Source organism: Fusarium mangiferae, assembly GCF_900044065.1.
Source record: "Fusarium mangiferae strain MRC7560 genome assembly, contig: FMAN_scaffold002, whole genome shotgun sequence".
Classification (NCBI taxonomy): Eukaryota; Fungi; Ascomycota; class Sordariomycetes; order Hypocreales; family Nectriaceae; genus Fusarium; species Fusarium mangiferae.
In genome coordinates this window covers 3,149,178-3,175,063 of record NW_024573922.1, presented here as the reverse complement: position 1 = coordinate 3,175,063, position 25,886 = coordinate 3,149,178, and the positions used below count along the sequence as shown (strand labels likewise).

Below are 25,886 nucleotides of genomic sequence, written 5' to 3'. Positions count from 1 at the left end.
CGTGCATGGACGTTAACACAGAGCAGCCACTAAAGCATTAGTTCCATCAGATACAAATGCGGCTGAGCGTGTATCCGTTTGATGTGCCACACTCGGCAGGGGTGTAACAGGGGTTTCGCTGATCACTCTGTGGGGGTTGGTTTAAAGCTTTGTACTTCACTCCACTTCTAATATGTACGAGAGACTCAGACCATGCCCGTTTGGCGATACGATGCAGAGTTCCAAGCGACTTGAAAAAGCATTAGATTTATTTCATTAGTCTCACTACTCTCTATCATATCTAATATGACGGTTTAGCCGACTGACATCTGCCAGCGGCGAGCATCCTGCCCCGCTTTGGATCCATAAAGTGCTTGAAGATATCACCAAAGAGAGAATGTCGTTTTCATGAAACTCCTGGGAACTATATCAAGGTTTCTTATTTAGAAACAAGGGAGATCAAAACGTGCTGTGAAGCAATTGAGCAATCGACTAATACCAGTCAGATTAAATGCGAACATCCTGATCAATCGTAGCTGAACGAACGCTGTTTGTGGCCGCTAACGTCAGTTACAGATGTTTGGCTCCTGTTGTATCTACCTAGGTACTGGAGTCTGCAGGCACCCGAAAACTAAAGCGCCTCGCCTTCTCGCTCTTTCTTTTGTTTTTTCATCGCTACGCTGCCCTCGAGGAGCAAGAAATCATCGGCCTTGATAGAGATATCAGAATAAACTTGGCAAAAAGTATCCTGAACCTAGGCTAAAGTTGTATTAAGTTACCTAAATCTATTGTCATTTAGGACAAAGGTCCTGGGTTTTCTTTCCTCCCCTAAACTGCATTTCTGCACGTTTGCTTGCCGTAACTATGTAGTGCACTTCCAGCCGATGCCGCTCAATCAGGGGTTTTTCATGACTTTATTCTAGTTACTTCTTCATTTACGTACATCGTTGCATCCTTAGTATCTAACTGGACTTCTACAATTATTCTGATCAGAAACACAATTCAACACAGCATCTCACTTTTATCATTCTACTCAGGCCTGACTTTGCGCTTGACTCTCCCCCTTGGATGCTTACAAACGAATTCGTTAAAACGAGCAGGCTCAAAGCAATCGCCGAAGAAGGGAATGATTGCGTGCCTTAGGTCAACCCAGGCTCTGAATTTCCACTATGTAAAACCACAGCCAGAGGGAAGGGCACCGCATACTACTTTCATCAGAGAAGGAACTTCTAAACATGTCATCTGGAGTCATGCCCAGCAGCTGGGACGCTAGAAGCCTTAACACAACTAAGACTTATAAGCACTATGAGCGAGATATTGAAGTTCGAAATAGCCCGGCTCAACATACTCAAAAAGAATCCCATCACTCTAGAGAAATATTCAATATCCTTAGCAGTTCCGGCGAGGCTCAGCCGCAGTTGCTGCGAACAACTGAACCATGTCCCACGAATGAAAAAGTTGGCTCGCTTGGTCCACACTATGATTCGAAAAGATTCAGTGTCATTCATTACTCTAACACCGCTCTAGAGGAAAACCCCCAACTTCGCCTTGTCTAAGGTCTCCTACAAAGGCTATCCGTACTCACTGAGAACAATCAGACTGTCGAGGAAGAGGCAAGCAGGTCATGAGCATGAGCATGGAGCATAGATTGAGCTCCCACATAGCCCTGGCAAGCAAGGCTCAAGAGCTGACCGAGTAGAACCGTGTACTCAGAGACCCTCAACGATGTGCAGTCCCACATATTCAGTCTCCAGACCTACCGCAAGGAGCTAACACATGGGGTTGCGCAGGTACGAGATCCGTTTTCAAGTAACTACAAGCCTTTGTTTTCAAATACCAATCTCAAGTTTAGGATTATGGTGCTCTTATTGAACAAATTCAGGACTGGGTACAGAAGTTCATGAAAACCTGGTTGGAGGACTGTGATGATGATGCTCATGCTTTCTTGACCCACGCAAAGAGGCGCATACTCGATGCTAATAGACTTACCAGATTTCTCAGAAAATACCCGGATCTAATGAGTGGTCTGAATTTCCCAGAGACTGACGAGGACATCGTCACATCCGTGATTACGAGACATCTTCATGTTAGGGTCTTCCAGTCTGTTCTCTACGATGCCATACCACACAGCATATAGACTATCAATTTTATCTAAAACCACATGCGAGCCTTAGCTGAACCCAATAGGGTTATGTCAAAGCAGCCATGGAGACCCTGCGTGCATAAAACTCGAGACCGCTAACACGAACCTTGTGCAGACCATTTCACAGTGAGAACATGGACTGCTGAAGCATACAACAGTCTTCTCATTTGTCCCCAGTTTTTTCCCAGTTCGCCAAAGAAAAGCTAAGAAGATAGTTGTACAACTTTCCGACATCCTCAGGATTTTATCCCGGGAGGAGAATCTTCACAATTGCCACCGGGACCTCATCGGCGTTGTTGTGTATCCCGCCATTAGTTTATATAAAAAATCGCAAATCCCAACCCACCTCTTCTATTTGGACATAAATTCCTTTCCCGCCAGTGTTGATGAAGAACTCCATCCAATGCTTAGGTTCGCTGATTCACTCATATGGTTTGACTGCAAGAACGTACTGCAGAATGGGAAGGGATTCAACCTACAGGAACTTGACCTTCCACCTTACGAAGGAGACTTGTATCACAACCTGCACAGTGTGTGAATCGTAGTACCAGCTTTGTATATGAGACAGGTCGGACAAGGAGATACCCTGAAGAGTGCTAGCGTTATTCGAAAGCAACAGATCTCGGAGGCTTGGGGTTCGGAGGACCAGCGACGAGTTTACCAAGACAACGGGCATCGAACACTTAGTTCGCATTTGTTTGCGCTGAAGTCCTCCGAAGAAGGTTAACTATCTCTCTCCGAATGAGAGGTTATGCTTGATGGTTTAGGAATGGCAGAACACCATACGACTAACATTCGACTGTTTACTTCATGGCGAGGGGCGAGATATATCCTGGGAAACCAAGGAAGGTGACAGCTACAGGCCAGGAAATTTAATGTCGTCTATTTGAAGACAAACTGTGCTCCATAACAGGATTGGTGTGAGCAATTGATATGTGTCCTGACTTAGTCAGTATTTAACAAAGAAATCTCAACTATATTGATTGTTGTGCCTCGAACGAGTCATTGTCATAAAGACATCATTCTATCAAGATGAATCTTCTATACATAAACCCAAGCCAGGGGCGCAGGCTTTTCACGCAAGACGCAGTAGAATGAATTATCAAGTCTTGATGCCTCACAGGCTCTAGACGTAAATTGTACGTGTGCTGCAAGCACGCAAACACACACAGTTCCCTATGGCCTGCCATAACTAGGCAAAAATAACATCCTAGGTATCCATAACACCAAGCTTACATGACGGAAATAGTCTGCGAAAAGTAAAGAAACAAATGAATGCGAAGAGGTCTTTTTGTGGCGATGCAGGCAACATCAGTGAGGGAAACAAGCCAGAAGATAACAAAATATAAAACAGAAAAGAGCTCCTCTCTGCTTGTAGTCAGGAGAGCAGTGAGGTATCAGCACATTGTATATCCATCCTTTCTCCCTGGTACACAAGTCGTCTCCGTCCCCAAGGTGATCCAACCATGGGCGCTCTCCTTGTGAATATACATCTTCTTTCCCTCTAACTCCCTTTTCGGGTAGGATAACATTCATAAAAGAATCAGAAATACAAAGGAAGGGTATAAAGGGAACCTCTATAGGTCAGTCCGTTCATGCTTCTATCGGTGTTCGGAGAGTCTTGTCCTCAGTGCCGGGACGCCTTATCGTCGAACCCTACGTTGTAGTGGCCAAAATAAGCCCGGAAGTAGTCCTACTCCTCGTCCAGACTTCCCATCATGCCATTGCCTTTGCTGCCCTTGCGGCCAAGCTTGAGCATGCTAAATCTCTTGCGGACACTGCCCTTCTTGCTAGGGATCTTGTTCTCGACAGCCCTTTCGTTGCCGCCGCCGAATTGCTGGTCGAAACTCCCTCGGCTGCTAAACCCTCCCGGAGACTCAGGATGCTTCTCGTCGTGAAATTGAGCGCGGAAAAAGCTATGCCGACGGTTTTGTTCTTTGCTTTGACTTCGGCTCAAAGAGCGGCTCAGGTTGCTCGCTGTTTCAACATCAACAGCAGGTTCCTCAGGCTCAGTTGGCAACTCGGGTTCTTTTTTCTTGCTGCCACCAAGGAAACTGAGTCGTGTGCCTCGTTTGGAGACGGGCCTAATGACTGACGCTTCTTCTGTGGTAACGCCGTTCACCGAAACCCCAATATTCTTATGTTTGGGGCTGGCTTCAGAAGAACGAGACGATCGTCTCCAAGTTGGAGAAGGTGTCGTAACCGTTTCGCGTTGGGGCTGAGGAGGCATGAAGTGTGCGATTTCCGACGCAAATGTACTCTCAAAGACTATAATAAATTAGTTGTATGAACCAACCTGTGGTTAAAGGCTAACTTACACCTATGAAGCTCCTCATATCTACTGTTGAGAATTTCATTGGGACTTCGGGCGAACATGGCAAGGCACCTCTTAATCATGATAGCATGGTCCACGAGTGCCATCTTGATAGCGCTGTCTTTGGGTGTCAGTTCTGTCTCTGATGCTTCCTGGTCCTCATCATCTTCAGTGTCATCGTTAACTTCCTTGGGTTCTGGCAGCAATTGGCGGTAACAGGCTACACTACTCTCAGAAGTTGGGTTGACAGAAACGCTGACTGCATCGAGAAGAAGCTGAGCATGATCCCCGTTACCATCAGCAACTCGATGCTCAAGGGCAGTCATTTCTTGGGTTTTACGGACAATCCGCTCCAAGGCTGTCTCATGGGCATTGAGTCTGACTTCCTCCGTGTCAACAACTTCGCTACGACGAAGTATTGTAGGGAAAGCATCAGCAGTTGTGAAAACCAGTTTCTCAGCAGAGTGCTCCTTGACAGGGCCATTTGTATTGCGTCGTGTGGAGATAGAAAAGGTCTGAGGATGAGATGATAGAAGAAAATCCCGAATTACTTGTGGCACCCGAGCGCGCTGGAAAACCTGGTGGCTGAGGTCGCGATGAGGAGTGACAGCTGAGATAACCAGGAACTGGCCTTCAACATCTTCAACATCACCCCCAGTGACAATTTGAGCAGCTGGATACTGCTCTTGCATGCGGTCTGTAAAAGCGGAAGCGCGTTCGCTTGGAGATCCCTCGTATATATACTCCTTGTCTCTAAGGTTAGCATGGAATCCAAGCCCCTTATAGACAACCTTGAAGTATTTAGGGATGAGTTTGTCACTTTTGGAGATGGTCTCATATATCGTTGCGATTGCTCGTTCAGTCCTGGCCAGCTTGGAGAAATCGAAGATGTTGGTCTCGTACTGTGCTTGTAGTTCTTTATATGCTGCCAAAGCATGGCTCCATGACTCTCCCTCTTCGAAGTATTTGATCATGTCGAAGTAGAGTCTCTCTTTTCGCTCAAACTGAGACTGTGCCGGAAATTCTGGGTCGGGCAGAGCCGGCGTCTGGCTAGCCGGATCCCATTCATACAGATCAGCATGCAACCGTAGGGCCAAACCAGCTTCTGTGTGGTTCCGCGATTCGGCTTGCAGGTCTGCAAGCTGGTGCACATAGCGAACAAAGATCTCCTCCTTTTGCATATCGCGAAGGAATTCCATGAGCCGCAAACGATTAATGAGATGTGTTGCTTCGCCAGGATCCTCACTACTGTGGACTGCAACCAGGAGGTCGAGAAACTCATCTATAGTTCCAACGAACTCACGTAGAGCTGTATAGAGCGGTTCGTCGGGAATTTCTACCAGAGGCTCAAAACGTTCAAGTAGCTCGGATATGAACAGTTTCTGGAGGATGCTCTCAGTCAAAGGCTTCTCCTTGAAGAACAGATCCAATCGATCGATTGTCTCTGTCTGGATGATGGATAGATCCTCGCTCAGTGTCCATTCGCTGACAATCATAGTCTGTAGCACTTCGACAGCCATTCTTCGAAGACCTTCATGCACGCTGAGGCACAACTCGACGATAGGACCAACAAGTGCCGGGACATATTGAACTTGATACCCTCCCATCTTTGAGAGATTGTATCGGCTTCGTTCATCGGGAGTAGTCTCCCAACCGATCGCCTCCCACGTGCGACGAAGGAGCTCAGCACCATGTTCTCGAACATCCCCCGCAATCTTCCACACTGCTCTTCGCTTCTGCTCCGGGAACGTCTCTAACGCGAGAGACGTACTGCCCACGAGTTTAAGGAGCGTGGTAAAGAAGAGCTTCCATAGCTCAGTATTAAAGCTCTCTGCTTCCTCTGGGTCGGGAAGGAAAGCTTCTAGCATTGTACCAGCGAGATACTCTAGGGTCCGCATAGTCGATTTGTGATGATGAATGTGTACACTCAACCAGCCCAGGGGATATGCTTCTCCCTTCAGTATGCTCATGTGTACCCTAAGAAGATTCTCTAAAAGGGTAGTCAAGTCGTCCTCAGCAAGCTCCAGTTGCATGCCTGAGGGTGAATTAGATATTGCGGACAAAATAGCAGAAAGCTCGACCAATGCTTCATCGAACTGAAGGTCTTCATTAACAGGTTTAGTAGGGAAAGGGTAGGACGATGGGAAAAGAAGAGAAAGGCGGTCTTTCGGCTTGCGGGGAGCAGCAAGAACCGCCAGGTAAGAATCGATTATTTTCGGAATGTGGTCCGGAATTTCTGAGCCGAGATAGTCGATCTGGCTCGCCAATATAGAACAGCATAGACGGATCTGGTCTCTCCATTGGTCGGTCACCTCTTCAGAATGACCCCAGTGAGGAGTGATCCATCGAACGGTGTTGGTGCTAAGGGCTAATTTTTGGTCAGGGTGGGCAAATAAGTCCAGTTTGCCATAATTGATAATCAGGACAAGCTTATACAGAACAAGTTTGCCCTTGACATCCGTGCACGAGTCCATAAAGTCAATGGCAATATGCAATATTTCCTCTGTGGTCAGCAACCCAGCAAGTTCTGGTAGCCATGTGTGGAAATGCTGGACGGCGAGCGTCTGGGTTCCAACAAGTGCAGGGGCAGAGTTGCGCATCATCGCGTCAAGAGCCTTAAAGATGGCGCGGAGCTCGCGTGTAAAACCGGTGGTGTTGGATGTGATACCAATGCCAGCTTCTTTCTCCTTCTGCTGGGTTCTAGCATGCGTGATAAATTTAAGGATGTGCCTGACAACCTTGAAAGTAGCACGCAGCTTTCGGGCGGTCTCGGGTTCTGTTGGACTTTGAAGGAGTCTTGTAAAAGATCGCATGAGACAGGGAGTCGCAAAGGGGTAGTTGAACTGGTTCTCGGCATACTGATCAACCAATGGGCCTAAGTTGAATCTTCGGTCATGTACAATGCCTAATACTCTGACCAAGGCAGTGAAGACAAGATCCTCAAATTCATGACTTCCGGAGTACTCCACGAGGATTCCGAATAGACCATCAAGCACATCGCTGAGCAGCTTGACCACTTCGATTTCAGGCACAAAAATGAGCTGCCTAAGCACACCTGGAACCTCCTCTCGCTGAAGATCTCGCCACTTCAAGAGCCCTAAGATCACTCTGTCCTGTGAGAACCTTGTGCTGCAGAGATAGGTATCGATACGGAGCACAGCGAGGGGGCCAGTGACTTCCGCAGGATGGTCATCTTTACCTTGCGGGGTCCACGATAGCGACAGATACCCGCCCTTTCCAGTTGGCCCAGGTTGCGCGGTAGAGGTATGCTCGTCTATCTTATAAAGCAGCAGACCGTGTAAACCATCCTTTATGAACGCCCCCTGGTCCCATAATGGCATGTGGCCAATGGCAAATGGGGGGTTGGGCATATCAGAAACAAACATGACAACATGAGCTTGTGGGACTTCGTTAGGGGCCAGAGCAAGACGCAGTGTCTGATTCCAGGGCTCTCCTCTTTCCGTAGCTATCGATTTGAATGTACTCAAGGCTTCTGTATTGGAGGAGGCAAAAATGCAGTTCTCAATCCGCTCTCCGGAGGTCTTTCTAACCTCGAGTGTTATCTGGAGGTTGTTTCCATGAACACTAGAGGGCATGGCCGTTGGGCTACCACCAAATCGAGACAGAAGGTTCTGTTTTCCCAGGGCAGCGTCAGTTAAGGTGAAGTAGATGTCAGAGCGAGGTCTGGTGGGTGCTCCGGAGAATCCCATCTTGCTTGTCTTTATCACGCCTGAGAGCATCGTTGGAGTGGATTTTATGAGGATGTCAGCGTCGGAATGATTAAAACTCTTGAACTGAAGCTGCAATCGCTCACCCCTTCGGGACTTTTCGTAGTGTCCAGAAGGGCTGTCCAATAATTCCTTGACCAGCGGATCCCAATCATCACCGGCGTCCTTTTCGCCTGCATGCCTCGAAGATGTCGACCAGATATTAATAAGATGTTCGACCTCGTCATCTTGCTTCATGATTGGATTTAATCGGAGAACGCCAAGACCGATTGTGCGATCTGCAATCTGCACTCCATCTGGGGGGCTGCCGGTTTTTGAGCCTGCTGTACTTGGAGGTCCAGTGCCTTCTCGACTTTCGGCGCCGCTTGTTGAAAGCCGTTCATCATTTTGCTCGGCAACGGCGTCCATCCGCGTCACAGGTGACCCTCTTGAAATGCCAGATCTTGAGCTCTTACCACCCCACATGAGACTCCGCCTTGTTGACTTCATTCCGCCTGAAGATGTCGGTTTCATGTGGTCCCTCGCGTATGGAGCCGTTGGGCCGGTACCGGAGCGCGAGAGAGGCTGAGAGGGTATAATCTGCTGAGATGCTAGCACTTTGACAACCAGGAAGAGCTCTGTTTCTGCTGAAGGAACATCGCCCACGTCTTGTGAGGATAGATCTGTGAAAAGAGTCTTCGTCTGTGCATGCTTGGCCAGGTTGACGATTGTACCCCCAGGAGGGATTTTTACCGTAAACCCTTCTGAAAGAGTAGTGGGCTGACCATACTGAGGTTTGCTGACGAGGTAAAAAACCAGTGAGGTCTCTTCAATCGAGGCACCGGCGAAGCCCTTAATATCGACCATGAGATGGTGTAGAGCAGTCAATTCGACAATGGGCTGTGGGGGTTCATCCAATAGACTCATCACAGACTGCAACTTGGTGACTTTGACAATACAATCGTCGGCTGTCAAGACCCTTCCCCGAGCTTCAGGATCTCGCACAATAACTTCACCTCCACATAATTTATTCACCCTAACCAAGTCCCAGACAGTCCTTTCACGTAAACGATCGTATTCGTGTGCAGTAAGAACGTTATACAGAAACTGTTGCCGATGTAAGTTGAGGCCTGTAATAAGTTGAGAAAGCTGATCCAGTCGGCTATATTGTCGGGAGAGCAGGAGTTCATGGAGATTAGTGGAATGCCATTCTCGAAGACATGAGGCGATCTCGTCTATTAAGGGTTCTGATAGCGAAGTTGGTGTCTCGTCTCCAATCTTGAGCATTGGTACCGGTGCAGCAGGGCGTGGAGCGTTGGGATCTCTATCCACGGGTATTGATAGACTTCCCAAAGTGCCATTGTGAAGCTCCTTGAAGGGTGTTCTGCCTTTGCTCGAGATCGTTGACCTATTTCCATCTTTTCGGCTCTTGCGCGTTGAAACGTTCGTTACACCACTTTTGGCACTATCGCTCGCGCGAGGCATGTCACCATCCAAAGCTGGGCCATCACTTGCTGCATCGTCGTTTTCGTCGCCCTCTTCGGGCTCTCCTAGCATCTCGCGAACCTCAACACAGCTTCGTGGGAAAATTCCGCTGAACACGCGCGCCTCGAGTGTCTGGCCCTTGACAGAAGTCAGACCAGCCAGGAGACTGGGAGGTGCTACGAGGTAGCCGCGCAGCCAGTTGCCGTCTGGTGTCTCTTCGATAATGTAGAGCTCATCGCCAATCTCGAGGGGAAGGTCGGCGGGACTCGAAGCTGGGAAAGGGTAGGTCGCGACGGCGAACGCGATGCGGGGAAGAGGCTGCCAGGGCATTGAATATCGTAGGGGACTGGTGCAGCTTTATCGAAGAGTTTACAGCCGCCAGAGCTGGCGTAGTTGGAGGTTTCGCAGCTGGGGGTCGGCAACGGCGAGAGGTGGGTATAAGCTTTAACGGTTCGAGAGAAGGTCGGGCCAGGAGTTTATGAGTACGGCGGTTGGTCTTTGTTGCACTACTGAACTCATTAAGAATTCATATATCAGAGCGCAGTGCCAGGAGCTGTCGTTAAACGTGTGCCCCGTCGACCAATCGCGGGCTCATGGATCTTGGAATTTGTCCCTGCAGCGCAGTTCCGAGAAGGACAGGATATGATATGGCGTTGAACAGGCGTAGGCACAGGCACAAGGTAGCGAATATGTGTTCGAATGTGCCGAGTTGATCCAAAGCGAGCGTTGTTGCCGAGTGAGCTGTTCAGTTTGGTTGGCAGGTTGCTCAAATCAAATTCAAACCCCCTGAGCAAACGCGAAATAGCTTGCGGCGGGTTTTGGCAAGGGTTCTAGATCGAGGGGTGGCCTCAGCCTTTTTGCGGGATGAATATGGATGGATGTTGGTTCGAGCGTAGGCTGCAAATGGAATAGACAAGACAGGGTCGCCAAGAAGGGCAAAAGGAACGTCAAAGAATTGCCAGAAGAGAATAGGACAATAAGGGAGATTTGCTATTGTTGGGTTGAAAGGTATGGCGCAAGTGATGAAACCAACATTGAGATGGATCGTTATGTGCTAAAAGAGTCAAGAAAGTTGGGCTAGTATGATACCGTTCCAGGTCTCGGGAGGGGACAAAATGCGCCGGCTCTAGTCAAAGTCTGTGACAGTACCAACATATCTCTTACTGTATACATGGAACTCAATGTACTTGTCTAACAGATGTGAAGAATAATTGCTTTTTGAGCTCTAGGATCATGCCCAATCTCAATTCCATCCCGCCTCCACTAGTGTCTGCGGTATGTGCTGCAAGTTAATGAGGTTGTGGATCGACACCCATGAGTTTGGGGATTAGACGTAACTCGAGATTCTAGACGACGCGAAGGAAAGAAACGGGGCGGAATTAGCCATTAACATTGACATACCGCTCCCCTGGAGACCTGCAGCCCTCTTTGCCCATTTCGCTCACACTGCATGGGCCGTCTTACACACCACCAAGGTAACATTAATGAGACGACATCCTGAAAGCTTCTGCGAGTCCGTGCAGATTCTAATACGATAAATGCTCAGATCAGACGAAATGCGAAATGTGTCCGGTCATCGAGTTGGCTCGTGCCAGTATAACCCACTCTCATCGACGGCCCGCGTCCAAATCGTCTGGTACCTTACCTATGTATCTATCTCCATCTATATGCAGGGTTCGCATCAACATTCCCAACTCTAGCTCTTGGTCTATCATCTGTATGAATCATCGTGCAGATTTGGTGCCCTTGCTTTAGTCGGGTTCCACTGCCTGCCCAGACAGCCAGAATGCGCATCGTGTGATATTCATATTCAAGCCACCGACTTTGATCAAAGGAATGTCTTGTCTTACATGATAGCCTCAAAGGGTCAACCAACCGCCAGCAACCAATTGACCGGACATAAAACGGAATCATATTTCCGGTAGTATAGAGACATCGATACTTCACCCTCTTCGAGGGAAACCTGATGACCCAAATTGAATAACGACCCTGCCATGTTGGAATTTAAGCCTCCAATTCTGAGACAACCCACGGAACTCAGATCCGTGGTGAGAATGCTTACAACATCCTTGCATCAACCCTGCATTAGTTAGGCCCAGAACTCTGATATGTACCACGGCCAACCTCATCCTGCATGTGTGGCTTGTGGTTTACAAAGAGGCGTGACTTTGGTATCGTGGATTCAGTGCCACCAGAAACATCTGAAACATTCATAGCTGCATACCCTAAAAACTTAGTCAAATCGGTACGAGCAGCTGCTCGTCTTCATATTTTAATTCAAACACGTTGAATCGAGGATAGTGGCTATTCAAATCATCAAGGTCTTTGCCATATGGGATACCAACGTGTCCGCAATAACTTAATCACATCAATAAACACAATTCCAACAGAGCTTGAAACTCCAGCGAAGCAAGCTTCTGACTCCAGTTAGATAGTCCCATACCGAAACCGAAGCTTCATTGCATGTGTAATATGCGGAAGGAAATACTCAAGTTTGATATACTTCGTTACCCTAGACCAGTCTATACAAGACCCTTTAACACTACTAATACAGAGCTCTACACACTTGTAAGCGACGGCATATATATGTGACCGTAGTTATCAGGGGATGGGAGCCGAGTACTGCTTTTGCTCTTCTTTATTAGTTGGTTTATGACTGCCGACCCAATTTCATAATCTAAGCCTGACGGGCGTATTGACCTTACGTGCGAGCACCTGTGCAGCCTTATGTTGATTCAAAGTCTTTGAGTTTATTTGGACTAAAAGAAATATGAATTATGCCATTGGAAATGTAATAGAGAATGCGAGTTTGAATCCCAATACAAAAAGGTGCATATTGGAAATGCCGGGGTGTTCAAGTGCAGTCGTCGGGTAGTTCCTCTGTTATCGGCAGTCGACCATTGAATAACATAAAGACCCATGTCCTTAAGTGGAGAACCGCCGGGGGCAAACACCCACCTGACAGCCACGTCAAGTTGATCTATCCCCAATCAGATGCTCTACTACACCACGGGCTTCTGATCATCGTCACCAACCACCTTAGAGATACACCATAACAACACTCCTTGAGACCTCTACTCCGTAACTTCGTATGTTATGTCAGGGCAATCGTTCCAACTCGCAGAGGATAGTAACTCAATTATATTCTGAACGATTCTTGAGTCTTGCTCTAGCATCTAATTGAACCAACTCACAACTAACACCATAGCCCATTTACCTCATAATCAGAGCAAACCCCCACACTGCTTCTCCCCAAGACTATGCCTTCGGCCATAATTCCCAATAAGGCAGCCCAAAGCACAAAGTACACGCTACGACCGGGGATTGCTATATAATCCGCCAATTCAATGTTCTCATACAGCCTCGTGCCATTATAAGCCCTGCGGTTTAACGTTGTATCTTAGGCGGAGGTCCAAGAACGGCCAACTTATAAGCTGGCAGTTTCCCAGCTGAAAGAATGACCTCCGAGTCTCTGATCAACAGACCGGAGCTACCGCTACGTACTTGGTATATTGTCCACCTCCAAGTATGCATACCCCCCTATGTCTGCCACTGAATACTCACTTCCGATAGCAACCCCAAGCAAGATGGTGCTCATTACTCAACTTCTGTCGGGCTTTGCCCTTGCTTCAGGTATCCTTGCATCACCTATCGAGCGCCGTGCTGTTATTAACCACGATGCTGTCGTTGGGTTTCCGCAAACTGTTCCATCCAATACAGCTGGCTCACTCTATCTGAAGTACAAGCCTTACCTCAAGGTCTTCAACGGATGTGTGCCCTTTCCCGCGGTTGATAGTAACGGAAACACTGGGTATGTTAAGTTTAGACGTCCTCGAACTGAGCTGACTTGGTTGTTAGTGGAGGCTTAGCCACAAGTGGCTCATCTAATGGAGGTTGCAGTAGCAGTACGGGCCAGGTCTACGTACGAGGCGGGACTTACAATGGTCGCTACGGTATTATGTACTCTTGGTACATGCCAAAGGATTCACCCTCTCCCGGACTAGGACATCGCCACGACTGGGAAAACGCGGTGATATGGTTGTCTGGTGAAAGCACAAGTGCTACAGTTGTTGGCATGGCAGTTTCTCAACACGGAGGATATGACAAGAGAACGTCTGGTACATTCTCCGGAAACAGTCCTTTAGTGGGATATACTGCCATCTGGCCCACTAACCACCAAATGATCTTTACCAACGACCAAGGTGGCCAGCAGCCGCTTATTGCCTGGGAGAGTTTGACCGCTGCGGCTCGTACAGCTTTGACAAACACTGACTTCGGCAGTGCCAACGTCCCATTCAAGGACGGAAGCTTCGAGTCAAATCTAGACAAGGCAGCTGTCTAACACCCCCATAGATTCTTATGTGTGCAAGAGACGTGCTGAAAGGGATTGACAACGGTTCAGGCCTCTAACTTGCAAGATTCCTAATATACATGTGTTAATCGACAGCCTAAGTCGGTATTCGCATAAGGGATATTCTCTCAAAGAAGTACATGTTCCCAATAACCACGTCTAGGTGATTCGGGTTTCTAGATCTTGCATCATCAGTGGTCCTGTTGTTATATATTAATATGATGGTTGTTTGCCACTTTCTACGCATCTAATTATGTACAATTATCGAAGAAGCTTCTTCACAGCGAACGACACACGAAAGACGGGTGGGCCGTTGACGGAACAAGCAGGTGGGCCTTGTATAATCGAAAAGTAGATCCTCTGCGTGTTAGTTAAGCTCAAGTAGGGTCCACCCAAAAACAACAGAATGTGGTGATGACCTCTCTGGGTGGTAATGGCTGCAAAACCCTCTCACACAATTCAAGATATCCTGGAGTGGCGAGCAGATGCACGTTACATTTTCGATTTTAAACCAATCGATAATCCACGTTTGTTTGTCAGCCATGGATGTTATCAGTGAAACTACTCAGGCAGGATTAAATCGCCGCACATAGGTAGCTCGGTTTTGCTATGACCCCCGCGCTGTGGATTGACATCATATTTGATGGGTGTATCTGATATTGCTATCAACCACGTCGCCATCTTTAAGATCGAGTTCTCGGTTGTTTTTTTATTTTATAACTCTTATTATAACGCTCGAAAATTAGCCGAACCCAGCCGCAGCAATTCATAGGTGCCTATATCACACACCTTGCCTTTTTTTCCCTTGCGCCTTCAATCTAGGTAGTTGGTATTCTGCTATCTCGACGCATTCAGATCATTTCTTTTCCACGCGGCAGGGACATTTCCCACATTTACCACCTTCACCGATCTTACAAGTTAGCCCTACGTTGATCAAGTTTTGCCTTCAAATCATACCAAAGAATATACGGAGCTACAACAAAGAAACACTTGAAATGGGGACACCGTTCATCAGTCTCCTCGAGCCTAGCAAGCTTGACGGATACAAACGTGGAGCGCCTCTCGAAGAGCAGCCATCGTCGATCTCACAAACTTTCCTAGATGCCATGGAAGTTCGCGAGCAAGTCTTTGTCAAGGAGCAAAATGTTCCAGCCGAGAACGAAGTTGATGATGATGATCCTCGTTCGTGCCATTGGGTTGTCTACGCTAGCGTCAATAAGGTCGAGGAGCTGGAAGTTCGCGACGAAGAGGGAAATGTGATACAACCTCGGAAGAGCTCGACACGCTCAACACCGATCGGAACCATCAGACTGGTGCCGTTTCCGCACGACCCACACCCAGAGAGAGGGGGCAAATACTGGAATGGGATCCTCCAAGACGATAATGGTAGCCAGAATGGACACAAGAAGACGAAGGCATCGTCGGGAATCAAGCCATATATCAAAGACCGGGAGACGACGTTTCATAACGGCCAAGAGCCGTATGTAAAACTAGGACGACTGGCAGTGATCAAAGAGTTCCGAGGACATGGCATCTCTGGACTTCTCGTCAATACAGTGCTCAGTTGGCTGAAAGCTCACCCGTCGTACTTCAATCCCAACATCAAAGTTGTCGGCCTCGAACATCTCAATCCAGTCGGAGACGTCATGGTGATTCCCCAGTGGTCAGGACTCGTCTGCGTCCATGCGCAGAAGCAGGTGGTACAGCTTTGGAAGAAATGGGGATTTGAAGTAGATGAGGAGATGGGCACCTGGTGGGAAGAGGGTATGCCTCATGCTGGTATGTTTCAGCGCTTGGAGATTTCAGAGAAGATATCCCGTCTAGATTAGTTGCCTTCTATTCCTCAAAACAACATAGTCAATTATACCACTGCAACGAGTTGAAAGGGAACGACAAAATGTTGAGTTTCTCTCCATAGGCGAGACAGTCAGTTAAGCCGGGCGTGGAAAACCAATATAATTATAAACACAGACAGCTTTTGCTTATACATTGAATTTTAGTTCATTCACCTCTAAGGGAGCTCGACTTTTATTGAATCTAGAGCCACCTAAGAAAATCCCTAGCCGCGTTCCCAGACCCGATGAACGCAAAATGCAATTCTGGAAAGAAGCCGGAACGCGCCAAAGCCAACCCTTCCAATCATGATACCACCGTTGCACCTTTTATCGGTTGCTCTTGGCCACACGCTCCAACTCGTCCTTCTTCTTGATAGCATAAGAGTTGCTGGAACCCTTGGCAGCGTTGATCAGCTCCTCAGCAAGGCACTCGGCAATGGACTTGACGTTGCGGAAAGAGGCCTCGCGAGCACCAGTGGTGAGGAGAGAGATAGCCTGGTTAACTCGGCGGAGGGGAGAGACATCAACGGCTTGTCGTCGGACGGTACCGGCGGAACCAATTCGGGTAGAGTCTTCGCGAGGACCGCAGTTGACGATGGCGTCGACAGCGACCTGGATGGGGTTCTGATCGGTCATGAGGTGGATCTACCCTTGATGTTAGCACTCTGCAAAGGCCAATAAAAAATATTTCCCCCTTCGGGGGCTTCTTAGGTTGGACGTACGATCTCGAAGGCGTGGGCGACAATTCGGACAGCCATAAGCTTCTTTCCGTTGTTGCGGCCGTGGTGCATCAGAGAGTTGGTCAATCGCTCAATGATGGGGCAGTTGGCCTTGCGGAATCGCTTTGTAGCATATCGACCAGCAGTGTGGGTGACGTAGACGGGGTTTCGCAGGGAAATGTAGTCACTATTCGTAGGCCATCCGTCAGCATCCCGTCGCGCACAAGTGAAGTTTTTCAAGATAACTTCTTCAGAGTCAAAACGTACGTCAGGGAGATGTCGCGGACCTCGACATCGTAGTCCCACTTGTTGAAGAGCTTGACATTGCCAACCTCCTTGACAACATCCTTGGGGAGCACCTCATAGAGGGCGGAGTTCTCGACCTCGATCTCGCCGGCGTCAGACATTTTGGCTGTTGCAGTGGTCTCGGGACTGACGGGCTGCGGTTAGTACAGTTGTGATCGAAGTGGGAGGGAGTTCGAAATCGAAGTTTACAATGTGGGCGCAACTGAGATTGGAGAGAGACGATGGGAGGGCAGAATGTGCTTAGGGTGGGGCGAGTGCAACCAATCAGGGCAACCACTGACCTCGGGTCAGGGTCGCACCTTCTTTTTTCTTAGGGCTCGGCTGCCCTGCAACATCTTGGGGTGGCCCTTTCCACTTTCCAATCGCGCAGTGTCAATCGAGCGAGGTCTTCGGATTGAACACCACACTTTGTCTTGTCCAACCCAGACAACAGCACATCAGACAAAATGGTAAGTCCGCGATGATGCCCTCCCTCAGCGCTGAGACGACAGACTTTGCAAACATGAATTTTTGACTGACTTGGACATCAGGCCCCCGCCGCTGGAGCAAAGAAGCAAAAGAAGAAGTGGTATGTATAAGGCGTACCGTTCATCGACGATTTCCAAAAAAACTTACGCATCATCAAAGGTCCAAGGGAAAGGTCAAGGACAAGGCCCAACACGCCGTCGTTCTCGATAAGACCACCTCTGAGAAGCTCTACAAGGATGTGCAGTCTTACCGTCTCGTCACCATTGCCACCCTCGTCGACCGAATGAAGATCAACGGTTCTCTGGCACGACAGTGCCTTGCCGACCTCGAGGAGAAGGGCATCATCAAGCCTGTGGTCACTCACAGCAAGATGAAGATCTACAGTATGGCCTCCTCCCCCTTCTCGCACGAACATTCTGGCCCGATGCGCCGTATCCGATCAACTGCTAACATGACCTCAGCCCGTGCCGTCGGTGGTTCTGACTAAATGCAATGAACGATAAACTTGAGTCTCACGATTGTGCGTCTGGGCGGCCTGGACGATAGACAGGCCGCATGGTCGGAGGATGTTGCAAGGCGAAAAATAAGCCTGGTTTAGGACGCTATTCATGCTCGGTTAAGCATTGGGACGGAATTGCTTTAGCACACAAGGCAACGGAATGAAAAATCTTCGAAACGACCAAACTATAGTTCCTTGTGATTTACAACCATGTGTCCCGATAGTATGGGAAGATATGCCACCGTCCTATTTCCCACAACCATTCTGCAACTACTTAACGTTTGACAGGCTATCAAACATTGCGAGGTATGAGCACTTGTTGAACCGAAGCTTGGCTGAATGATATATGATATTGCAAACCCAACATCTGTTGCCTACAATGTGTCGAGGGTTACCTGGGTCACCCGCACATGTGACAAGGTGGGAGATTCACTGGAGCAGGCGGCCGTTGCTCTGGCGTCCTCAACTACCTTTATCAAAGGCTCATAGAAATCGTTGTCAATCTATTCTACTCTTGACTCAGAGATCCGAGTTTGGCTACAAATTGCGATGCTGGTTCGCAATCGAATTTGGGTCCTTGGGACCTCCAACAAAACTGAAATTCGACACTATGATCACTGCTGACCTGAAATGTCTAACTCTGATTCCAGAGCCTATCTCTTCCATACTAGAGCGACTGACGACTTCGTATGCCAGCAACACAGGTTAATGAGGATTGCGAAGAATGATTGCCAGGTTATGCGGTGTAGCTGTTAAAACAACGACTTCTCTGCTCCTTCGCACAAGTAGGAACTAGTATTCCATCTGCGGCCTCCAGTGCTTGCCAGGAATTTCATTGTCTGTCATCTTACTCCTCAGTACCTAGCTCGACAATGAGTTACCATTTTGGACTCAGACAAACGCTGCGTATGCTGAGGCCTGAGGTGTAAAGTAAAAGTCTCTGTCAGCACCTACCTTCGTTCCCCATAGACACCAGGTTATGGCACTGGCTTTGGTTGCTTGGATATCGTTGTAGTACCTAATAGTGCCAGCGTAGCCTTGTTTCTCGTCAAACCCTCAATTTTATCTTAATATCGAATTCCAAGCTTTCAGAGAAGATGAGTCTTGTACTGGGAGTCTTGCATCACGGGCAAGAATCTAACACGTTGAAGAGTCTCAATGTAGCACGTGACCTGAAACATCTTCAGAGGTAGGCAATTTAGTTGTGGTATTGACGTTTACAGAAGATGCTCTTGTAGCATAGCATACGGACCGTGTTTTGCTGTAGATTATGTGAACATACATATAAATCAGGAAAGGCATCAAGCCCCCCAGTACCTTGTAAACAATTGAGGCAGTCCTCTTATCATGACTTTTACTTGATAGCCAGGAGGGAACTCAATGGAGAATGGACACAGGTCATACACTCTAACCTAGATGGGACGTAGCTGCCTGGTCTGTGGACAGATAGTACAGAGTACGTATGTGCCATATATATTTCACATCCGCTATCCGAATGGCAGAGGTTTGGCCACTGATGTAACGAAACGACCGTAAGATTGGAAAGACCGGTCAGTCTGGGTATAGCAGAGCAACAGATATCATATAGTCATGATGCCTGTTTCACCTTCGTGGCAGCGCGGTGTCGGAAAATCGCAATCTATAATAAGGCAGGAGACTAGATGACAGGGCTTCTGTCCTTTTCAAGAGGTCGGTTTTTATAGGTCAATGGCTCCAAAGAGGGTCAGCAAAAACATTTGGCAAGATCCTGAGCGATTTATAGTTAGATGTTTGAAATGACCCTATGATAAACCTCTCTAAGGAAGAGGCAGAGAACGAAGTCATTAGGGTTTTAATCATGAAGTTGACGAACATTACTGTTCACGGATTGTGTTGACTTGAGTAAACGGGCGTCCCGAGAGATAAACTAAATAAGGACGAACGACATAGCTGGAGAGAAAAACCTAGGTTGCCGAATCTACATGACGATAAGCCCTTTTTCACACTGTATGGTATGGTACATTTCCCAAAGAGACATCAGTGAGGCGGCAGGGCGGTGGCTGACTTTTCATTCGGCTCAAGGGGATGGTGAGCTTGTTTTCTTTCGACCGAAGTCTGAGAAAAGCTACATATCCTCGCAGCCCGCCCTCGGAGAACAAGAAATCTTCAGAACTTGATATGAGAAGTCTAAGCAAGCTCATCAAAAAGCCCACTAAGCTCATGCAAAGGGTTTCATCCCTTAAGCAAGAGGCCCTATGTTCTAACCTTCAGCTGTCTAGAGCTGCGTACCTCTAATGGCCTCTATTATAGAAGCATGAGAGAAGTAGACTTCTGCCAAGGTCTGGGTACCTTATTTCATGAAGCTTCATAAACCGTATTCAGAGAATCTCTAAGAGGAATACATTCTCTCCCGTGGTTTCAATATTTATAAACTTTCACCATGATTCCCTCAGACCGCAAGAACTATCTATACTCTTGGTTCACATGTTGTCCGTCAACATGAAGTCAATCATTCCCAGAAGCAGAGAAGGGTTCTATTCAATAGTTAGTTGAACGTTATAGCACCTTTCTTGTGGGCCTCTGGTTTCCATATGGGATATCGTTGCCAATAGACTGATGAAGCCAGGACAATTGATCACAAGCATTTACTATTGAACTCACAATTTTCGAGTATCATAGCGAACAATATTCATGGACACAGATAAGCCAATACATAGCCAGTTGAGCCGGGGTGGTGCGGTTACTCCAGGAGATCGCTGAGCTAGAAGCTTCCTCGGTTGCTGAACAGAACTGGACCCGAGCAAAATTCTGATCAAGAAAAAAAGATTGTTCCCCAGGACAGCTCAAACAAACAGACACCAATTGGACGGATAGGTTGAACCAGGGGGTGCAAACCGGGGTAGGCGATGAGGAAGATCCAAGGAGACCAAGACCAACACAGCCGTGGCTCACCTTGATTGACGCAAAAAGCTTGCGCACTGTGCCAGGTGTGCCAGGCTTATTTCGGGCGTTGCGACCTGTGGAGAGACCGGAAGCTAGTGGATTAGAGAACGAGCTGGGGCTAGGAAAGGTGGGTGAAAGGATGTCATGATGGAGGGAGGGATGGCAGAGAGATAGTATCCAAAGTAATGAGAGACTGACGACATTTGATCGAGATAAGCCAATTACAGTACATGATGGTGAGTGCGGTGAGAGAAATCCATGGAAACACAATGGACTAGAAATCGGTTCAAAATGGTTTATTTATTGTTGTTTCCCATAAATGCTGTGCACACAGAAAACTTTTCCGCCTGCAGGGCAATTAACTATCATGGATGCTTCTGGGGGTCACCTAATCATCACAGGAGCCCGTAGGTGCCGCCTACAGCCTATAAGCACCAAATTTAGAGGTAGGTACCTACTGTATTGTACAGTACCCCATACAGTAAAAAATGACCCCGAAGAGAGCTCCCATGTCTTGGAATGGGTCTAGGTCTCGGCGCTCGACAAAAAATCGGGGTGAACCGGCATCTCATCTTGCAGCCGGGCAGCAAGCTCAAACCTGGATTTGTGCCAAAAATTACCCACAATTCAGTTCACTGATCGCCACTGAGTGGCCACTTGTCCACCCCCTGAAAAAAGCTCAGAGGCGCTTTGGGTACCCGGGGCACACAGACCTGGGCGAGGCTGTGGCCTCAGGCTTCTAACCCGCACTGTTGCCGTGGACAGTACAGGTTGGTTTGGTCTTGGTTGGCTAGGGTCCCAGCTCCCTTTAGCGCGGCCCGGAAAGATTCGCTCAAAAGCGCCTCTCATTCAGATCCGCCGCAATTTTTTTCCCTCCCCCCAAATACCTCGCACCCCCCGTCGGCGCAGATTTATTTTCTCTCGACTCCTCCATTCTCTCTCTTTCTTCTTTCATCCTCAATCTCCCCTCAATCCTTTCTTCTTGTTTAAGGGAAAGACCTTCACAACCGCTACCATGTCTGCTGAGCAACCCCCGAAGGTCTTGGGCATGCCGGTAAGTTTCTTCTTCCTTTCATCACAGATCCCCTCGACCGTGAAATGCCGCGGCATCAAAATATGATGTCTTCATCAATTAGCCCCCCGCGAGTCTTTCTACGCAATCGATCACCGAATGTGGATGTCTCGATTGCAATTCACTCAATGGGTTTTGGTTGATGAAGATGCGATGTTTTTTGCTTAGCTGGCATCTCCACAGGACTGCCACAATATTCGCAATATGTCAGAGTAGAATGCTAACATGCTTTTAGCCCTTCATGGCCGACTTCTTGAGTATGTTCCCACGTCGCTACCGCTTATCAACATAAACATTGGGCACCATGTCCTTTGTCGTGCTTGACGAACAAACGCCTCGTCTATGATACTAACAACTTATAGTGGGTGGTGTTTCCGCCGCCGTCTCGAAGACCGCTGCCGCTCCCATCGAGCGTGTCAAGCTCCTCATCCAGAACCAGGTCAGTTAAATACGATCATGCATGCTCAATCTCAGTCGCTAACTCCCAACAGGATGAGATGCTTAAGACCGGTCGTCTCGACCGCAAGTACGCCGGCATCGGTGACTGCTTCAAGCGCACCATGGCCGATGAGGGTGTCATGTCCCTCTGGCGAGGAAACACCGCCAACGTCATCCGATACTTCCCTACCCAGGCTCTGAACTTTGCTTTCCGTGACAAGTTCAAGAAGATGTTCGGTTACAAGAAGGACAAGGATGGCTACGCCCTCTGGATGGCTGGTAACCTTGCCTCCGGTGGTGCCGCTGGTGCCACTTCCCTCCTCTTCGTCTACTCTCTGGACTACGCCCGTACCCGTCTTGCCAACGATGCCAAGAACGCTAAGAAGGGTGGTGACCGTCAGTTCAACGGTCTCGTCGATGTCTACAAGAAGACCCTCGCCTCTGATGGTATTGCCGGTCTCTACCGTGGTTTCATGCCTTCCGTTGCTGGTATCGTTGTCTACCGTGGTCTCTACTTCGGAATGTACGACTCCATCAAGCCCGTCGTCCTTGTCGGTAACCTGGCCAACAACTTCCTTGCCTCTTTCGCTCTCGGCTGGATCGTCACCACTGGTGCCGGTATCGCCTCTTACCCTCTTGACACCATTCGACGACGCATGATGATGACCTCTGGTGAGGCCGTCAAGTACAAGAACACCATGGATGCTGCCCGCCAGATTGTCGCCAAGGAGGGTGTCAAGTCTCTCTTCAAGGGTGCTGGTGCCAACATTCTCCGTGGTGTTGCCGGTGCTGGTGTCCTCTCCATCTACGATCAGCTCCAGGTCCTCCTCTTCGGCAAGGCCTTCAAATAAGCGCTTTGTATAACATACCCTGTATAGACATGTGTGTGGGGGGATAAGGAATCCGGGGGGATCTTAATCTGCGGGCTTGACATGGTGTCCGCTGGTTGAAATTAAAAGGCGAGATCGAAGTGCAGGTTGAGGGAAGTTGTCACAGATACCCGACGTGGTCCTCTGAAACAGCAGCTCTTGACGGGTTAGAGTGGCATAGGCACGGCGTCTTTTTCTAATCTTGCTTTGCCTTCCGTTCTAGGCCGCTGTAATTTATACACCAATGCAATTTCCCTTTACTGTCCATATATTGTCCACTGATCCTTGTGATGTCACTTCGTTTTTCAATCCTCTTTCCTTTTCGTCATTATTTGACTTAGTGATACTGAGGGGTTTGTTGTTTTTGTTGTCTGTAACCTGACGTTGGATGCTTACTAAGCTATTAGTATCTACCTACAGTGTAGCTCGATACAGTTGCCAGAGTAATTCTTGCGCGGCGCAACAACTTTATGACATTGGACCCCTAGAGTCTACTTGAACTTTGACATGCCTCCAAAGCAATCATCAGGTACAGGCCGTGGCCGAGCAAAAGCCGCAACGAAGAAAGGCGCCAAGGCATCAGAACCTGAATCCGAACCACAATCGAGCAATCCATTTGAGCTCTCAGATGACGATAACGATCGCCACGGGAACTCAACGCGTGGAGAACAAGCTGTAGAGGAAGAGGAACCCGACAAGTCGATCCCGCCAGAGCTGCTCACACGGTTGCTGCACGAATTCTTCGCTAAAGATGCGACGCGGATATCAAGAGACGCAAACGCCGCAGCGGGCAAATACTTTGATGTGTTTGTGAGAGAGGCTATTGCGAGAGCGGCTGTCGAGAAGGATGGCGGATTTCTCGAAGTTGAGGACTTGGAGAAGGTATCACCACAGTTGTTGCTGGATCTTTAAGTGGTATCAATTGCTATCTCTTCCACCTTCGGGGTGAACAAGAGTCGAAGTGTTCAATGGGTATGCATCTGGAGAGAAGCCTTGGCGAAGATTGCGCACGACTGACGCTTTCATACATAGAGCGTGTGGTGGCTCTGCGGGCCAGCGACTTCCTATGTTGCGCTTTGACGATAATACAGGTACGTGAATCTGAAAAGCATTCGACCGATTTTCATTAACATTAACACAATAGCAGCCAAGACTTTGATCTTCGAAAGCTCATTAACGCAACACGATGTCTTCCACTACGCCTGATATTCATCTCATGCTCAAGGAAGTGAGGGCAGAGTCCCATCCGATAGAAGCAATAGTCGCCTGCACTGCGCCTGGTTTCGTCCAACTGTGTCAGGACCGATTGTTCATATTGGTGTTCGCGATCGTACCCCGGTCTTTTACCACAAGTGCGTGAGCTTTCACTAGCTATGTACGAGGACATGGAATTTTTGAATTGGGGCTGTCTGGCAAGTTGCCGTATCACGGATTTGGGTTGTAAGCGTTTTATTAACATGAAGGAAGAATCAAGACGTATTCGCAGAGTCAACTAGTTGGAGATGCTGTCACATATTTCCAGATCGTGACAGGTTACATTTGCAATAACTCCTAAAACCTCGCTCAAGAAGGATCATGTAATCCACGGCCTTTGATCTCCAAGCCACTCTAATGTCTATAATAGTGGCGAGCTAAGCCTAGTATTGTGCTATTGCTTGTCGTTCCTGTTTGTTGAAGGTAGTCTTGGGTTTTGGTAACTGCTCTCGCCCATTATACAAATGGGCGTTTCGTCCAAGAAGTTCCCTTGTGAGCCTCAAAATTAACATTGGTTAAGGAGATCTTTAGCCGTCTATCGAGCAAGTTGAAAATCGTTGAACATCTTGTGTAAATAAATTCGTATTAGGAGATTAATAATAAGCATAGTGAGTTAATAAAGCTGGGGTGTTCCAAATGGCAATACCCCACATAGGTACGTTTAGAATCTGCAACCAACACGAAACATCACAGCTGAAACCCGACAAACTAATGCAACGTCAGCTCGGACTCGAATAATGTTATTCTGCGGTAAGAGAAAGCCAAGGCTCTCAAGTTTCAAATTACCGTACGGCAGCTTTGCACCCATGTGGCCCTTATACCCTTTAAGGACCAATAGTGGCAGCGAAACTGTATTCGTCTCAAGATATTACGGATGAGGCACTTCCGAAGCAGACGAGCCCCTGGTTGATCTGCTCCGACACGGTTGGGCCTGGAGCCGAGGCCTATAGTCACCGAAAATATCTAACTGTTAGTCTGCTATGGTACGGAGTATAGGTCTGGATAATAGACATACTAAGCGCCATGGGACGATTTCTCAGTTGAGTTGACCAACAAAATGAACAAACTCGTTTCGAACGGTAAGACCACCAAATCAATACTGACGATGGAAATCTGAATAAGAGGAAGCTATCATAATCGTTGAACCGATTTGCGATAGTCGCTCTTCTGTATTCAGTTGCCAACATTATTATGTCGTTGAGCTCGATATCTGAACCTGACATATAGCCTGGGTAGTTCCCAAGCCTTACCACACGTAGCCAAGACATACCCAGCACTATTTGTTTCATTCCTCAACTCTTCCAGCGAAGCCTTGTTGATGGTGTCTCATACTACGCCTGTCCTGTAAGTCTACCGAGGAGCCGAGACGGAAGCCCCAAGATCCATCTTTCGGCGCCGTTGAGAGGCGTGCTTCAGATGTGCTTCGAAACTCGTAATCAGGGTCAAGGCCATCATAGGCCAAGCCCCAAGGTAGATGTATATATACCAATCCGTCTCGTCTCTTTTGTTTTGTTTCTCCTCATCT

At 48.2% G+C, this 25,886-nt stretch overlaps 7 protein-coding genes across 7 annotated transcripts; 5 read left to right on the top strand and 2 right to left on the bottom strand.

Moving 5' to 3' along the window:
• Nucleotides 1-3,815: 3,815 nt before the first annotated feature.
• Nucleotides 3,816-9,958, bottom strand: FMAN_05647 (related to dock180 protein; the record flags this gene model as incomplete). Its single annotated transcript, XM_041827670.1, has 2 exons — nt 3,816-4,390; nt 4,441-9,958. The coding sequence occupies 2 exons, from the start codon at nt 9,956-9,958 to the stop codon at nt 3,816-3,818; spliced, it is 6,093 nt and encodes a 2,030-aa protein (XP_041678610.1).
• Nucleotides 9,959-13,215: 3,257 nt separating this feature from the next.
• Nucleotides 13,216-13,970, top strand: FMAN_05648 (uncharacterized protein; the record flags this gene model as incomplete). The annotated part of the gene is made up of 2 exons (XM_041827669.1): nt 13,216-13,439; nt 13,487-13,970. 2 exons carry the CDS (start codon nt 13,216-13,218, stop codon nt 13,968-13,970), a joined length of 708 nt encoding a protein of 235 aa, XP_041678609.1.
• A 1,004-nt stretch (nt 13,971-14,974) lies between these two features.
• On the top strand, nt 14,975-15,808 carry FMAN_05649 (uncharacterized protein; the record flags this gene model as incomplete). Its single annotated transcript, XM_041827668.1, has 1 exon — nt 14,975-15,808. One exon carries the CDS (start codon nt 14,975-14,977, stop codon nt 15,806-15,808), a length of 834 nt encoding a protein of 277 aa, XP_041678608.1.
• Nucleotides 15,809-16,141: 333 nt separating this feature from the next.
• On the bottom strand, nt 16,142-16,940 carry FMAN_05650 (putative 40S ribosomal protein S5; the record flags this gene model as incomplete). The annotated part of the gene is made up of 3 exons (XM_041827667.1): nt 16,142-16,459; nt 16,537-16,720; nt 16,801-16,940. The coding sequence occupies 3 exons, from the start codon at nt 16,938-16,940 to the stop codon at nt 16,142-16,144; spliced, it is 642 nt and encodes a 213-aa protein (XP_041678607.1).
• Nucleotides 16,941-17,285: 345 nt separating this feature from the next.
• Nucleotides 17,286-17,794, top strand: FMAN_05651 (putative ribosomal protein S25.e.c7; the record flags this gene model as incomplete). Its single annotated transcript, XM_041827666.1, has 4 exons — nt 17,286-17,288; nt 17,370-17,407; nt 17,467-17,690; nt 17,769-17,794. 4 exons carry the CDS (start codon nt 17,286-17,288, stop codon nt 17,792-17,794), a joined length of 291 nt encoding a protein of 96 aa, XP_041678606.1.
• A 3,949-nt stretch (nt 17,795-21,743) lies between these two features.
• On the top strand, nt 21,744-23,089 carry FMAN_05652 (putative ADP, ATP carrier protein (ADP/ATP translocase); the record flags this gene model as incomplete). Its single annotated transcript, XM_041827665.1, has 4 exons — nt 21,744-21,782; nt 22,036-22,057; nt 22,163-22,239; nt 22,292-23,089. 4 exons carry the CDS (start codon nt 21,744-21,746, stop codon nt 23,087-23,089), a joined length of 936 nt encoding a protein of 311 aa, XP_041678605.1.
• Nucleotides 23,090-23,614: 525 nt separating this feature from the next.
• On the top strand, nt 23,615-24,019 carry FMAN_05653 (uncharacterized protein; the record flags this gene model as incomplete). Its single annotated transcript, XM_041827663.1, has 1 exon — nt 23,615-24,019. The coding sequence occupies one exon, from the start codon at nt 23,615-23,617 to the stop codon at nt 24,017-24,019; it is 405 nt and encodes a 134-aa protein (XP_041678604.1).
• Between the last annotated feature and the right edge of the window lie 1,867 nt (nt 24,020-25,886).